General features: G+C 37.6%; 1 protein-coding gene and 1 non-coding gene across 2 annotated transcripts; both read left to right on the top strand.

The window, feature by feature from the left end:
• Nucleotides 1-6,140: 6,140 nt before the first annotated feature.
• Nucleotides 6,141-16,244, top strand: kri1 (KRI1 homolog). The gene is made up of 19 exons (XM_063019107.1): nucleotides 6,141-6,294; nucleotides 7,821-7,900; nucleotides 8,006-8,111; nucleotides 8,273-8,375; nucleotides 8,615-8,672; nucleotides 8,755-8,804; nucleotides 8,925-9,012; nucleotides 9,106-9,183; nucleotides 9,360-9,466; nucleotides 9,639-9,771; nucleotides 10,029-10,124; nucleotides 10,955-11,125; nucleotides 11,553-11,628; nucleotides 11,708-11,826; nucleotides 11,929-12,100; nucleotides 13,109-13,239; nucleotides 13,541-13,605; nucleotides 13,717-13,812; nucleotides 14,441-16,244. The coding sequence occupies exons 1-19, from the start codon at nucleotides 6,219-6,221 to the stop codon at nucleotides 14,940-14,942; spliced, it is 2,307 nt and encodes a 768-aa protein (XP_062875177.1). The 5' UTR covers nucleotides 6,141-6,218; the 3' UTR covers nucleotides 14,943-16,244.
• On the top strand, nucleotides 13,371-13,467 carry LOC134300435 (Z30 small nucleolar RNA). Its single transcript, XR_010007357.1, has one exon. It is a non-coding gene; the product is annotated as a Z30 small nucleolar RNA (small nucleolar RNA).
• Nucleotides 16,245-17,338: the final 1,094 nt, after the last annotated feature.

Below are 17,338 nucleotides of genomic sequence, written 5' to 3'. Positions count from 1 at the left end.
CTACCACCACCATGCTTGACTGTAGGCAAGATACAGTTGTCTTGGTACTTCTCACCAGGGCGCCGCCACACATGCTGGACACCATCTGAGCCAAACAAGTTTATCTTGGTCTCGTCAGACCACAGGGCATTCCAGTAATCCATGTTCTTGGACTGCTTGTCTTCAGCAAACTGTTTGCGGGCTTTCTTGTGCGTCAGCTTCCTTCTGGGATGACGACCATGCAGACCGAGTTGATGCAGTGTGCGGCGTATGGTCTGAGCACTGACAGGCTGACCTCCCACGTCTTTAACCTCTGCAGCAATGCTGGCAGCACTCATGTGTCTATTTTTTAAAGCCAAACTCTGGATATGACGCCAAACACGTGGACTCAACTTCTTTGGTCGACCCTGGCGAAGCCTGTTCCGAGTGGAACCTGTCCTGGAAAACCGCTGTATGACCTTGGCCACCATGCTGTAGCTCAGTTTCAGGGTGTTAGCAATCTTCTTATAGCCCAGGCCATCTTTGTGGAGAGCAACAATTCTATTTCTCACATCCTCAGAGAGTTCTTTGCCATGAGGTGCCATGTTGAATATCCAGTGGCCAGTATGAGAGAATTGTACCCAAAACACCAAATTTAACAGCCCTGCTCCCCATTTACACCTGGGACCTTGACACATGACACCAGGGAGGGACAACGACACATTTGGGCACAATTTGGACATGTTCACTGTGGGGTGTACTCACTTATGTTGCCAGCTATTTAGACATTAATGGCTGTGTGTTGAGTTATTTTCAGAAGACAGTAAATCTACACTGCTATACAAGCTGTACACTGACTACTCTAAGTTATATCCAAGTTTCATGTCTATAGTGTTGTCCAATGAAAAGTTATAATGAAATATTAGCAGAAATGTGAGGGGTGTACTCACTTTTGTGATACACTGTATGTCATGTCAGTGGATTTGAATGATTTTAATGATGCATCGGTTTCTTTTTTCTGGGACACACTTCTGTGCTAAAAACGGTTTCAAATATAAAGCTTTACATTGTAGTAGGTTTAAAGGCCCACCACTCAATAGAGAATGCTTTTGCTTTGTCCATTTGACCAGCAACACACTTTTTTGAGGGATGAAGAAGTATTTGTTCTATGTTTTAAGCCACAGAAAAAGAACAGCATGAGAAATCATTGCAATCCCAAACTGCACTTCTACCTTATAAGTGTATGTAAGCTTTTAAAATGTAGTAGTTTGTTTCATGCCTGCCCTGAATAAATCATGTACATTGTACTATGTCTTTGCTTAAAGAAGGCTGTTTGTATAGTTACTCATCACTGATCAGATCAGGTTTACTGGTTTAATAGATAAGAAGCAGTGTTACGTCACTGCATTTGTTCCACCACTTTTTTATCAGACAGCATTCTTCATGTGGATGTGTAAATATTTTTATATTTAAGTACAATTTCTTGACCTGTCGCAGACCACTCGGCCCTCTGCTGTATATAAATAAATGCCTTTATTTATTGTATAGTGTTGACTGAAATTCGATGTTTTGTATTTTATCTTTGATTGTGAGAATACCCTCGGGTCTAATCTGAAGAAAACGTCAGAGAATATTGTGCTAATGTGTATGAAGCTTTATGTTACGATAAGCTGATGTGGTTGGACGAAATGTGCCGTTATGTTCTGTGATGTTTTGAAATTAAATTGAAATGGAATAAAATAATTTGTTGTAAAAGTCTATCTGGTATGTCCATTTATTGATTGTTTTTAAGCTATATCTATCATATGACCTTACACTTACTTTTGTGGGTATACAATTACTGACTGTAGGCCATCTGTCACTCTGTACACGCTCCCTTGTACCCCATTTCTCAATTAGAAATGACCAGATGATGTTTTGAGTTGAGGACTATTCTGTGTGATGTTCTGGTATGAGGGTATCAGGTGCAGCAGTGTTGTTGGGTTTTTTAAATACTGTTTAAACTTACTAGTATCTTTATTACAAATACCCTCTTAGCACTTGTGTAGTTGTAGTTATGTGTAGTAAGAGACTAGAGCTATTTTTGTTTTGTTAATCTTCCAGTCAGCACACCTTCAACTGCTGGCCTAATATATATTAAGATATATATTATGAAGATCCCACCCACATATAGTCAGGTCTCCATCCTGCATATACAGTGAATAATTAGTATCTGCTGCAGGCACTGCTAATTATGCCTGCCAGATGGCACACAGCCAACCGGTGGCAATGCCAAGTTTTGAACCGAGGAGTTCAAAATTTCGGCACTGGTATGCTAGCGGAATATCCCACTGCACCACCTGGGTGCCTTGACCAATAAGTTTTTCATAGTTTGAGTTACTATCTCAATTACTGTATGACTTATTATGAAGAATCAACATGCGTAGAGCACAGTACACATAAAACGGGGCTAGAGTTCAAAAGCTGAAGGTCAGTGTGTGAAATCTCAGACCTCATTGTTTATACCATATTTTTAATGTCAGCTCACCAGATCAGCACATGATCCAGCCGCTATGGAGAGAGATGAGTTGGCCAATGAGAGAAGAGAACATCTCAAGCCACTTGTGTTATTGTCCAGTATGATTGGACAGGCAGCTCCACCTCAGATGGGACAGGGATCACTGCCTCTTCTGTTCGACCCACATATATGTTTGATTAGCGCTACAGGGATTCCACAAAAATAAAGTCCATGAAAGGGGAACAGTTTGCACTCTTTTCTGGATTCTCTTTTGTTAGCAATATGTGTTTCCAGACTGGACTGGACTGTTTCTTGTTCTTGCTTTGTCCAACTTTATTGTAACTAAATTCAGCTATCAAGAGTTATAAAGTAATTTCTATATATAGGCAATTTAGCTTGACTCTCATTTTATTATATGTAAACTTAATTCCTACACTTGTTAAGTGCATCTGAACAAACTGGGGCATTTGCAAATATGGAATGTAAGTCAAGAACAATTTGGGTTTTTTTTCTTCTGAAAATTAAAAGAAGCTTTTTATCCAGAAAGTCACAGTTAAAGATTAACACAGCAAGTTGTTTTTCTCAATTACTGGACATTGTAAACTTAATGTTATACTCATTATTCAGCACAGCATGATCTTATTTTTAATATTCAGCACACTTTAAGTGAATCCTGATCCTTTCAAAGGAATAACACACTCTTTATTCACTCTCTGTTCTAGTACATTTATTTAAACGGAGCCAAAATCAATCATTGAGTAAGAGTCTGATAACAAAATGACAAATCTCTGTTCTTTTGTAAGTGCCAGGTGGACAGTGTAGGCAGGTTTGTACATAATAACCCAGATTTCAGTACTGGTTCTATCTTATTTATAGTAGTAAAACAATAAAATATTGACCAGTACAGCTTTAATTTACATTGTCAATGCCAAAAAAAAATAGTTTCAAAAAGTAAGGGCACATCATCATTCCTAACTGTAATTAATTGAGACCTAAAGATACCAAATGTTGTAGTTATGAAATAATTTTCTGCTCTTGCTTGATATTACAGCTGCTAAACAGTCTTAGAAATGCACCAAATTTTCAATAAGAGACAGATCAGGACTGCAGACAGGCCAGTTTAGCACCAGGTGGAAAAAACCCCAAAAGTGTTTCTAATCAAATTAATAAAAAAAAGAAGCAATTGTTGCAGATCCTTAAACTAAAAGGATTGTAATGCTATTCCAAACCATTCAAAATTTACTATTCAACATGGAGAAGCCTTCAAGATCTTCACAGAAGTGGGTGTCCCAGCAAATTTAGTCCAAGGTCAGTGACTTGCCTTCTGTCCAAAAAGAATATAACAACACTGAATCTGAACAAAGCACTAAAGTGCTGCAGCAGTATACTTTGGACTGATGAGACCAAGGTGGACAAGTTTGGGCATCATGCATTGTGCTATGCTTGGGAAACACCTTGTATCAACTTTTAAGCATGATGGTAGATGGACAATGATTTGGACTTGTTTAGCAGCCACAGGACCTGCAAAACCTGCCGAGATTAAAACAATGATGAACTTTTAACTAAACATGACTAACACTTTTCTTCTTTTGTAAGGAGTGAGCCAAGCTATTTTAGTGAAATGACTACAGTTGGTCTGTTAAGTCTGTTTATATCCACAGTACACATACATAATAAAGCAGCTGTGGTAGGTTATGATGACTGTGCACTCCCTTTGCAGGCCCCATACTTTCAAAAATACTTTTAACGCATATCCTGGCCAAACTGTATGGTAGACTAGTGGCTGGACTTTGAACTCTGAAACAGATCTTTATGGTTTATATGTATCTTGGCAAACTGCCAGGGTTATATGGCGGGATGGAAAATATTTACATTTTCAGCACGTTGTGGAATGGCTGATAGACAGGGAAATCCAAAACGTGAGAAAGAAAAGTCTCTCACATGTCGTCAGCCCTATTTTCCAGGAAACAAGGGTATGTCTGCAGAAATGATCAGTCCTTGACACACATTTCTAGAGAGGACGATAAAACAGAAAAATAAATAAATAGAAATTGTTAACTGTATATTTTCTTCTTTCTTTTTTCAATTACTGTTAACAGAAATGCTTACAGGAGCTATTTTACCCCACTTTCAGCAAAGCCTCAGCTTCCTGTAGAAGACCTCATGGTGCTACAGCACAGCTAGTAAAAGTAAGCAAAGCAAGGACGGGCAGTACTTCCAAATAAAGAATGTAGAGAAGTTCCTTGACGCCCATCCTACCTCTAGCTTGAACCAGAGGCGCTGAGAGGGCACACAATAATTCCAACTTCCACAAGAGAGATTACAGTGAATGGCTATAAAACAACAAGAGCAACAAAGGCCAGAGGAGGTCACGGTGTGTGTATGTGGGAACAGGGATGTTGTGGTGAACTACTTGTAGATACAGGTACACAGCACACACTGAGGAATTTTAGTCCCTTTTAGTCCCTCAAATACAAAACATACATCAGAATGTGGACTTTTTGGGAGGGGTATAATTATAGGAACGGCATATAGTGGTTATAACAGAGAGAACACAGAGAGAAAGACAGTCAATTCATACAGTCAGGGTCAAAGGTTTGCATATTCTTTATTTACCCAAAAGTATGCGCACACTTGACCAGAAGGCTTTCACAACACCAAACACATTAAACCATGTCTTCATGGGCCACACATGCTGGAACATGACTGGTTGCCACTAAGTTAAAGGATAAGGTTTTATATAATTAATTTTGTACACTTCTTATCAATTAGTAGGGGTTTCCACAAACTTTTGGCCATATAGTGTATATTGAAATAAGTCAACGGCCATGTACACACATTGACTTACTTTCAAAAACACCCCTACACACAACATGCACAGTTATTGCTGTGCTGTAGCACCACCAAGTGTACCACCTTATCAGGACCATAATGCATTCACCCAGGTTCGTATGAGGCAGAACAGGAATTTAGGGGTTTTTGTCTAACAAGAAAAACCTGCACTTTATCAATGAGGGATTATGTAGCCATAATATGTTTATGAAGCCTACATTACACTCCTGTTAATATGTAATGCAAAGAACACTTTACAACAGTTTAGTATATTACATATACATATCTCATCTGATAATACTTACTTATATTTTCTATTTATTGAATTAAATAAGTCGTACAACAATACTTGTGTACTTTAATACTTTTTGATTTAATGTATCTTGAGCTGCTGTAATAAATGTCTGTCTGTCTGTCTGTCTGTCTGTCTGTCTGTCTGTCTGTCTATCTATCTATCTATCTATCTATCTATCTATCTATCTATCTATCTATCTATCTATCTATCTATGCAACTGCATATAGCTACTACTTTTTTAAAACTTATTTAGATATTTTCCAAAAGCAGAAAAGGCATACAAAATGAACTTGTTCACGAACGCCCCCTTGTGTATGCTTTAGGTTACACCTTGTAAACCACAGTGCGGCCAGATCGCCACCAATTCCATTAATTAAGTATATTTTGTTTTTATTCATTATTTGTGTTGCCTGATCGTGGTTAAATCCATGGACAAAATGTGTGTCGCTTGAAAAATAGTTTAAAACCCTTGTACTATACTATACAACTCTTCTATAGCTGGAATTATGTGACGTAGTGATCACGTGACGCTGGTTGAGCTCGAGCTGGTTACAGGACCATGCTTGTGGCTAGCACAGTTCAATAACCAAATTACTGCAACTTCATTAAGCAGTGATATATGATACCAAATTTATCATGTCGTCACTTAAGATTAACCAGAAATTCGCCGAAAAGTACGACAAGTACAGACAGAAGGAAGAGCTGCAGAAATGTAAGTGCTTAAACTTAGGTTTACTAAGCTAGTGCGTTAGCTTGTTGCTTGCTAACTAACAGTAAGCTAAAGTGTTTAACGAGCTCGTTAATGTGCCCGGACTTCATTTTTTAATAAATATAACTATGACGAAGCTGTTTTTATTTGTGACAATATTCTGCATTTTAACAGAGAATAGCGGTTTACTAAGTTTAAGCTAATGTCCACATGTTTACATGATACAGCCTTGCTTGCTTGGCCGGGTGCTGCTGCTTTTACCGGCTTCCACGTGCTTTTTTTATTTTAAATAAATGTAAATAAATAAACTAGTTCTTTATCTTTATCTACAAGTCTTTAAGTATTTAGGTAATGGCTGAGGTGTTCGTTTAAGGTTTATTTTGAATACTGTCACAAGCATCTCCAGGTTGTAATACATTTAATACATCAGCAACTGTGATACTTTTATAATCATTAATAATCACTTTTTATCTAAAGTCACTTTACATTGATCAAATATAACTTTTCTAGTTAGTTATGTTTCCACTGAGTCAGTAAGTTTATTTAACTAAGTGGGTAGCACTGTCGCCTCACAGCAAGAAGGTCCCAGGTCCTTTCTGTGTGGAGTTTGCATGTTCTCCCCGTGTCTGCGTGGGTTTCCTCCGGGTGCTCCGGTTTTCTCCCACAGTCCAAAGACATGCAGGTGAGGTGAATTAAAGACACGAAATTGTCCATGACTGTGTTCGATCTAACCTTGTGAACTGATAGATCTTGTGTAATAAATAACTACCGTTCCTGTCATGAATGTAACCAAAAGTGTAAAACATGACGTTAAAATCCTAATAAACAAACAAACAAACTCATATTCATGTTTTGACCTTCGTCAACCAGCACCACATTTACAAAATTAAGATTATGGACCTTGAAATTGGGAAAATATGGAAGCCTCAACTAAAGCTTGTGTTTGGTCTGTTTAAACACCAGTTCATAAATGCATTTATAATCCACACATTATAGATCCAGACAACTACTGTGTCTCTGTATCTTGATTTATTCAATGTACAGTTGTTGTATTTAAATGTAGACAGTTCTTTCAGACTATCTTTTTTTTTTTTTTTTTTTGGGAATTTGGTGTCCTGACCTTTTGACAAATACAACAACCATCTCTGGGGTGGGCGCAGGCAGTGTTTCTTTAGTTTAAGTGTACGTTCTGGCTGTTGTGTTGGATTTGTACATTTTCCAACCTAATCCACTGATAAAATTGAGTCTTTAAATGTGTGTGAACACAATGTACAAGCACAGTAGTAAGAAAACTTGGTTGCTAAGAGAGTTGGTATTGTTGGTATCATCCTGGACATCACCTTTTTCAAACACTTTCATCAGTGCAATCAAAACGAACACAACCAGACATACTAATAGCTTTTCCCCATTTCCCAACATGTCATACATGTGTATTATGTGTATCACTAAAACAAATTCTAATTCAGATTAGAAATTGGTATTTAAGTAAGTAACAAAAAATGCATGTATTTTTGCTTGAACCTTTACAGTGAAGGATCGCTTTGGGGACCGGGATGATGGTAGTTCCTCTGGCTCCTCCGACTCAGAATCTGATGATGAGAGTGAAGTGGTAAGTACCGCTTGTGAAAATACAAATTAGTCAGTTACAATTTGTGGTACCATTCGATCCTGTTGTTCTTCAAACATTGCTGAAAGTATTTCCTTTTATTTTTAGGAGTTAGATCCCAAACTTGAGAGAGATTTTTACCGGACCCTGTCTTTGTTAAAGAAAAAAGACCCAAAGATTTATCAGCAAGATGCAAAGTTCTATACAGAAGAAGGTATGCAATGTAATATGTCTAAGAAAGAGACGGGTGGCATTGTGGTGCATCAGGAAGTGTGCATGTTGGGTTTTTTCTTAACCCTGTAAAAACATGGCAGTTCCAGGTGACTCGGCTTTTGTAAATTCATGCTAGATTTGTTTACTTCTTCTAACTTGCAGCATCCAGCTCAGGCAGCGATGAGAAACCCTCCACTTCTAAAAAAGCTGAAAAACCAATGTTCCTAAAGGATTATGAACGCAAAGTCATTTTGGAAAAGGGAGGGTAAGCAAACATTTGTTGAAAATGAATTTTATTTAGAGCTGTAAGGCTGTGTTAAATATTAATGAGTGTGATGTGTAATTAGGCTTCATCATCTGTTATGAACAAACCTCATGTCTAAATCTATATGTAGTTAAACTTTTCCCTAGAAAAAAGGGTTATGCAATTATAGCAAAATACCTAAGTGTTTTTTTGTAAAATGACATGTATCTGATGTCTTTTGTCACATCTGCTCTCTTTAGAAAATATGATGATGAGAGTGATAGTGCTGATGATGAGGTGACCAGGCAGATGCAGCAGGTTTGTAAACTCACTGTCAGTATATTTTCTGCCAAAATACCTGCTGCAAGACTTTGCTTTGCTGACTTTTTTCTCCTTTCAGAGAGCTGCATCTCCCAGCTACGTTCAAGAGCAGAAGGAACTGAAAGAAAGGTAAAACTCACCTAAAATTACAATAAGAAACCTTGAGAGGAACCAGATAATCATAATGAAGACTTTACTGTTTTCAAAGCAGTTGGATCTGAACTGATTTTCTGCTGTGCTTTTCTTCAGTTTTCGAAGGTTCGTGCAGGACAGTGGTGATGAAGCCAGTGAGGATGAAGCGCTGCTAAAACGCAGAAACAAAACTCAAGAAGAGCAGGTATGTCAAGCTATGACCAGTGAATAAATCCATTAGCCTGTCATTTATTTGTACAGATATGAAACGGGCTCAGTTCTGCACCTCTCATTCTAGGATAAGGAGGAGGCTGATTATGTGGAGTGGCTTAAAGGCCAGGCTGAGCTGGAAGGAAAGGAGGAAGTTCAGGACATGGTAAGTTTACAATTTGTTGCTTTGAAGTTTACAAAGTTGAGTTTTTTACGTGATAGTTTGTTAGGTTTGTGCTGATGGGCAAGTTTGGTCAAATAATATCAATTGTGTTCAGTAAGTTTATGGTTTACTTGTCCAGGTGTCTTTTCAGATTAATAAACCTAATATTTTTTTTGCAGAAATACCTGAGGGACTACTGGAATGACCCAAAACTGGATGAGAGAGAGTCTTTTTTAAGAGACTACATTCTTAACAAAGGTTACCTGGATGAAGATGAGGAGAAGAGGTGAATCTGATATCTTCTAACCTCGTCCCACTTATTTATTTATTTATTTATTTACTTTAAAATGAAAAAATAAGGTAGGTGTAAAGAACCTAAATTGGCCCAATGACTTCTGTTACATCATATTATATTGCATTGCATTAAAATTCATGTTTTTTGTGTGTTTGGCATTAAGGATTCCCAGCTACGATGAGCTCATGCAGGACGATGTGGAAGACTCTGAGGAGGAAGGAGAATCATTCCTGCAGAAACAAGAGGATTTTGAAAGGCACTACAATTTTCGATTTGAAGAGCCCGACGCTTACAAGGTATGCTTTTATCTACATCTTCTGTGGCAGTTGTGTGTAAAGATTATGCGAACATTTGTACATTTTCTTCTTTTTTTTTTTTAAAGCCTGAAACTCCTTGTTGCCCATATTAGCAGGAGTAGTTTATTATGCCTATACAGATCAATAGTAACAATTCACCTATTAGCTTTTGGCATGGCACTGTAATGTTAAACAGGATTTTAAAGTTGTACGTGTACTAGTTAAAAACTCTAATTACACTGTCTGTTAATCCACAGATTAAAACGTATCCTCGTAGCATCGCTACTTCCGTTCGAACCAAAGATGACAGCAGGAAGAGAAAAAGGGAGGAAGTGAAGGAGAGAAAGAAAAAGGTGAGGATCCTCCTCCATTGTTTTCTCACACTAAATCCCACTCTGTGATACCTGGCAAATACCTGTTTCTAATAAACATACACTGACTAAATGTCCTAAGTACTTACAGCAATACCTAAGACTATGAGAAAAAATGTTAACCAAGCCAAAATAGATCCAATCCTCAATTTCTTAAAAATTGGTCTAAAAGTACACATGAAAAAAAAAAAAATACACCAAACTAAACCAACACTTGACAAGGGCAACGGACTGATATAAGAATTACCTGCCCTTCCTGCTGTAAATATAACCATTGTGTAAGCATGGTGTAACACATCTAAATAAATAAATACATTTTTCTCACACTAAAATTGAATACACCAAATAGTCCTACATAATGGAATATTTACATTACATTTACATAGAACTCTGTGTATGAAGCCAGAGTTTATGAGACACATGATTCTCTCAAGTGATAAATTATCTAGCTGGAATCTGGCAGGAATTTGGCACTGGGGTAGCCAAGATACAAAGATTCCACTGATAGTTTAAGACTGTTTTCCTGTTCAAGCATGACCGTGTCTTTAAAGCTGAAGATTGTTGTCAAAGAGCTTAAAATCAACCTTTTTATGACATAAATCGGACTGTCAATACACTCTTAAGCCTGTTACTCAACATTAGTGCTACACTTTGTTCTCTGCTCTTGTTCTTAAAAGGAAACTATCAGCTTATGAGCCTTAAGAATATTACAGCAGCAAATAAAAAACTATTAATGCCCATGGTTTTGGATGCAAGGTGTCAGATCTCTGCAAATCTTTGACCACCTACATTATCTTCTCTGGTGTAAGTAGGAGAAGGAGCAAAAGCAGCAGCAGCTAAAGGAGCTGAAGAACCTAAAGCGAGCTGAGATCATGGACAAGCTGAAGAAACTACAGGAGCTGACAGGGAATGAACAGCTGGCCTTCAGTGAGATGGACCTGGAGGGAGATTTCAACCCTCAGCAACATGACCAGCTCATGCAGGTTAGAGATTGTTAAATGTGACTTATTCTTATCACTGCTATTTTAATACTGTATAAATATATTATAAATTATTACTACTGTTATATTACTATTGTTATTACACTTAATACAGATTATTATTATTACCTAAAATGAATAAATAGTTTTGGCTCTGTGGGTAGCACTGTCGTCTCACAGCAAGAAGGTCCTGGGTTCGATTCGAAATTTAAATACCTTTTTTTTCAGTTCGTTTTTGTTAGTCATTTTATCCTGGTCAGAGTCACGGCTGCTACACTTTCAGCATGAAACCCACAGTACAGGGTGACCATTCATTGCAGTTCTTTGGCCCTTTTCTTTCCCCCTCAAGATGTAGCTAATCATGTCTGTGTAGACACCTGACTTGCCAGTGGCACCACTAAGCTAAGATTTTTTTCTTTTGGACCTGTAGAAGTTTTTTGGTGATGAGTACTATGGACAGGATGAGGAGGAGAAACCCCAGTTTGATGATGAAGATGAGTTGGAAGGTATGATTTAATTTCTACTAAAATGGTTTACTAACAGATGATTATGACGTTCAGTTCATACTACGTGTTTTTCTTACAGGACATTGGAATTGGGACACGTGGACAGGTGAGGACGAGGAAGAAATCGGAGAAGTGAAATCGGAGTATGAAGGTGAAGATATGAGCTATGAGCTGAACTGCGATGATCCTGACTTTATTGTAAGAACCCTGTCGCTTCTTCTGATCTTTATTATTTTTATTTTTTTTACTTTGGAACTTAAGTGTTGATGTTTTACAACTCAGTGCTTTCTGTTTTAACAGATGGATGCTGATTATGATCCCAGTCAGCAGGCCCTGTCGAAGAAGAAAAAGAAGAAGCAGAAGGAACAAAGAAAGAAAAACGTCAAGGATGATGCTCCTCTTATGGGCAAAAAGAGGAAAAAATCTCATTTTGCCGAAGTTATTACCCAAGACAAACCAGTCTTTAATCCACGTAAGCTAACTGTTATATGTCTGTGTCATTTTAGTACAACCTGGATCTGCATATTAGTCTAAAGTGATAATAATTAATAACAGAATTCACCCAATCACCCCTGCATGGTGAAGTCTGATCCAAAAAAATCATTTACATATACCATAGAGAATGTTACTTGATGCTTTCACTAAGTCACCAAAGTGTCACTGCCAACATTAGCTCTGGTGCTGCCCAAAGACACTTGGCACAAGGTGGGAGTTCACCTCGGACAGAGCACCAATCTTTCATAGGGACCACCCAGTCATACATTTACTCATTGCCTTCACCTAGAGGCAATTTGGAGCACCCAGTCCACCAGGTGGGAGGGAACCCAGATAAAACCCACACATACACATTAAGAACATGCAAGATTATTTACAGTGACTGAAGCTGAGGAATAAACCCAGACTTTCAGTACCCATGTTGCTGTGTTGCACCCACTCTATCAGTTGTGCCAACATAACGCTCACTAAAATATTGATTAAATAGAGCTATACTGATTACAGTAAGTGTTTAACCTTCCAGTCAACTATTGTAGCTTGTTCCAGTGTATGTCAAAAATATACGGACAGTGAGATACATTTACTGCTTGCATGGCAAAAAAAGGATTATGAACCTTGAGTTCAAAGTAAATTACATCAGATTGTTGATGGTGCACTCCCAACTCAGTACAGTCTAGAGCAGGGTTTTTCAAACCTTGTGGGTCACGAGCCAAAAAAATGGGTCGCAAAGTAAAATAATAACAATTAAATAAACTTGTAAGCGAACGCCCCACCTGTGGAGGCTTTTTTACATCTTGTAAACCACAGTGGGACCGGATTGTACTGAGCAGCGAGAGAAAGATGCATTGTTTGTGTTGCCTGGGTCTAGAAGATATTGGGTAACTTTTTCTATTATAGAGGAATCACAGACTCCTCTGATTTGAGCAGGATTTTACATAGAATATTTGTTTTGACTGTTTTTGGTTGTGTCTGTTCTGTATTTCAGAGGAAAAGTCATTCGAGCAGTATCTGGATGAATACTACAAATTAGACTATGAGGACATTATAGATGACCTGCCCTGCAGGTTTCGCTACAGACAGGTGGTGCCTAATGACTTCGGCCTGACCACTGATGAGGTGAGGCATTCATGAAATAAACTTTATTGCTTATCTGTATATCCATACACTATAATAAATCTTAAATCTTACAGTTTAAGTCCTCTTTAACAGTTATGTAGGTGTATGTACTTTGATTGGATAGACTGATCGTGCATTGATGAGTTTGATTCTGTCTGACCTGGTATTGCTATTCCTCAGGGAATAACTCTGACCAGGGCCTGAGGACTTAATCTTCTCTCTGAGCAGCTGTTTAGTTACAACACTGATAAATCTGAAGCTCATCATGTTAGATTTTTTACCAATATTTTAATCTTTGTAGGTTCTAGGAGCAGATGAGAAAGATCTGAATCGCTGGTGCTCTCTGAAAAAAACCTGCATGTTCAGGTAAAGGTTCACATGTTTGCACTGAGTTGAAATGTGAAGAATAAAGTGGTATGGAAGACTACGTAGGTCTTGGCATTTACCTTCAGTCTTTCTGTTGGTTGTCTGTTACAGGACTGAAAGAGAGGAGCTCTGTGATGTGAAGAATTATCAGATCAAAGCTCAAAACGTTGGGAAAAAGAAACAAGTGTTGGTGTCACTTTATGCAGAGTGAGTTTTACAGATTATTAGGAGTTGTTGGATAGATAATGAAACTGGTATTTGTTATAAAGTGAAAAGGCAACTAATAATGCAGTTAGAATTTGATATAGTTTCAAATGTTCTGAATTACCTGATTACTAAGTTAATATCCTGTTTCTTTAGTCAGGTTTCTTGAGCAACCATACTTTGATGTCAGTAATTAGAGTTAGAACTGTTAGAGTTTGATGTCAGTAATTAGAACACTAAGCCACCCAAGTGCCCTCAAAATCTGATGCAGCTATTTAATATGCTAGCCCACTACAGAGTGATTAGAACACTCAAGCACAGGCACAGTTGCCCGTGCCTGAAGGAGGGAAGCTCGACAGGGTTTCATTTTATTGCCACTACAGGAATGTGACCTCTGCTGACTGAGGTGCCAGCACAAACAGTGGGGAACACTTTTCCTTATTCTGCAGAGCACTGACCGCATTTCGAGCACTGTCTGGACTGCAAGTGGGCAGAGAATATAGTTTAATGACTTATTTATTTCTTCCTGCAAAAAAGAAAGGTCTGCAATAACAATCCTTGAGTGGGTGACTGTTCTGTTAGTATGTAATAGGATATAATATTATTTTAATGCTATGTTGTATTGTCGTAGAAACGATGAGCTACAAGGGGAGACAAACGCCAAGGTGAAAGTGGGCAAGAAGAGAAGAGATCGGATGAAGAAGGCAGAGCTGGCAAAGGAGGAGCAAGAAGAAAAGAAAGAGGAAGCAGTGTCTGATCAGGATGCTGTAACATCCAACCATGCAGACAATACACCAGCCCAAGCTTTAATAGACACGGCTGTGGAGGCTGAAGAGGACGATACAGACTTCCTGGTGCCCAAGAAAAAGATAAAAACTGAGAAAAGCACGGAATCCCCGAAAGTCAAACCGAGGACTGAAAAGCCTAAATGGCCGAAGAAGATAAACAGACGGCCGGGTGGACGGCTACTCACTGGGGCTCTAAAGGTGAAGATGGGTGGCCGAGAGTTCAGTCGGCAGAGACTGAAAGCTTATGGGCTGAACCCTAAGAGAATACATTTCAGGGAATTCTACAGGCAGAAACGAAAAGACAGAGAAAGGAAAGAGAAGCTAAAAAACAAAGGCAAAGAGTGATTAGTGATTAGGCTAATGTAGTATTTTAGGCTGGGAACATCCTTGACACAAGTACACAAATGAGTGTGTATCCTGTTGGACATAACTTATGTGTTAATATATGATACTGTGGAGGTTAGCATCAGTACGATCATGAGTGTGACCTGTTGTTATGTTAAGTTTCCCTGTTAGAGTATATGTATGTATGTATGTATGTGTTTATCTTGCTCAACTAGCTCAGATTCTGGAACATTTTTATACATGAACACAACATTGACTTGGAAGAAGAGATGTATCCTCTTCAGTTCGTGATATTGATCTTGCTTAGCTGGATGAGTTTAACTGAATGTGTTGTATGTTCTTAGTTTTGGGCTGAAACAGTGAACATTTGTCTTTAACACAATCAGTTGAAATCCTGGCTTGACCCGTTTTTAAATATAAAAGGAAACATCATTGAACAGTGGCTGAGATTAATTAATGTGGTTCTACAATAACAGTTTTCCATTTTATTTAAACAAATATGGTTTAGACCAAATATGGTTTAGACTAAATACAGTTCATCCAAGCCGTGCTCCGGGGTCCAACAATGGCAGCTTGGTAGTGGTAGGAATTGGACCGTACACTTTTTGATGGACATTTAAAATACTTAACATTGCTCATCTGCTCCTCCTGGGTTTAAAATATTAAAATACATTTTATCCAACCTGCTTTAATTCAGTTTGAAACCTGATGACTTTAATTACACATTTTTATAAATAAATGTTTACTCTGTGTGATTTCAAGCTCACTTGGCTTTAGTGTAATGTGTGTTGTGTTTGACCTAAAAGTTGATCATGATTATTGAGTAAGATTTAGATTAGCCAAATGTGACTGGAATCTCCAGTAGGCTACATTTTAAAATAGTGGCTTGAGCTTGTTGAACATCTCCATTCTGAATCCATGGGCATTTAATTCATTTTTTCCAAAATCTGTTTATAAATACATATTTACTGATTTATTGTCAAATTATTTTACAGTACAATCTTAGGAAAGAATAAGATCAGTGCACCTGACCATATTAAATGAACCATTTTTGAAAAATCATGAATTATGAAATCATATACTCTATATTGTAAAACTTTTCATCCTAATGTCTGACAATGTGCAGTACAACCTAGGAAAAAAGGTATATTTTGGCGTTAGGCATGTGGGTTGTATCGCATTGTAAAGAAGACGTGGCAGTGATCACTGTTGTAATGATGAGGCCAGCAGCTTGTCTGCAAATACATAAAAAACACTTCATAGTGTATTAACCCCAGGACTATTAAAAGATATAAAACATGACCATATGTATAAATTATTTACAATGTCTTATGCATATTACACATAAAGATTTGTTTAACAATGAGTATCTAACTTTGAGTGTACGTACCACTTACCACTCGTCTCTGGTTATTTTGTCCAGAGTTGACCAGGGCCCCTTTTGAAATATTAATACACTTTATACATATACTAATTGTTTAAAGTAAGATATACAATTTAAATGACTTCTAGATAGCAATGCATCATTGGCCACTATATACAATATTACTTTTAGTTACTATATTAATGGTATTACTTGATGTTTTCTGATTCTCTCAAGATATAACAGTAGCTACAAACAAAAACAGCTACATCAAAGTGTACACACTTATTTACTAATACAATAATCAATGTATTTATAGTATTAATACATTAAAGGCAGAATGCAATTATTCTAATTATTATTTTTATTTTACATTATTTAAAGCAGACTCTGTTTACTCATTGTTAGGTGTTTATGATCATCACAGTTCCCATATAAATAGGGCATGTTTGACTGCACACAGTAAAAAGGCTACACAAAATCCCAAACTGTCATCTTGGGGAAAGTCTAGTGGAAATTAGTTCAACAACCACCATGTATTGGAAGCTGTTTACAGCCAAGCGAGCTTTATAACACACTATGTTTAGGGGCTGCTGTAAATAAAAGAAACCCCTGCTTGAAGATTAACACCCTAAAGGTAAATTACATTTAGGCATGTGGTGTCATTCTTGAATGGCAGACTTTATACCAATGGCAATGCAAAAACTTTAATAGCATGCATGTTCCGTTTAAACGAGCATGTTAAAAATACATACTGCTGCATTAAATAGTATGTAGTATTAGTACGTTTCCTACTTCATTGTAAGTAGTGAAGCATTTTGTCACTTATATACTATCTAGTACGGTAGTATGCGGTGTGCTGTTTTGTCGCTACCGCAGCTTCAGTAGTAAGCTGTCTTTTTCATTTGCCTGACTGTAAATACCGAATGACAAATAATTACTAAATAAATTGTGTGTTTGTTGGATATATTCCGTCATATACATATTCTTTTTCTTCTGTGTAAGCATTCACGAACTTAATTTAAGTGAAAAC

This window comes from Trichomycterus rosablanca, chromosome 22 (genome assembly GCF_030014385.1).
Source record: "Trichomycterus rosablanca isolate fTriRos1 chromosome 22, fTriRos1.hap1, whole genome shotgun sequence".
Taxonomy (NCBI): Eukaryota; Metazoa; Chordata; class Actinopteri; order Siluriformes; family Trichomycteridae; genus Trichomycterus; species Trichomycterus rosablanca.
The sequence above is the reverse complement of the archived record's forward strand: the minus strand, read 5'-3'. Positions and strand labels throughout refer to the sequence as shown.

Coding starts and splice junctions, on each gene's coding strand:
- kri1 (XM_063019107.1), top strand. CDS start 6,219: ATGTCGTCACTTAAGATTAACCAGAAATTCGCCGAAAAGTACGACAAG. Junction 6,295..7,820: donor GAAGGAAGAGCTGCAGAAAT/GTAAGTGCTTAA, acceptor GAACCTTTACAG/TGAAGGATCGCTTTGGGGAC. Junction 10,125..10,954: donor TGAAGGAGAGAAAGAAAAAG/GTGAGGATCCTC, acceptor TGGTGTAAGTAG/GAGAAGGAGCAAAAGCAGCA.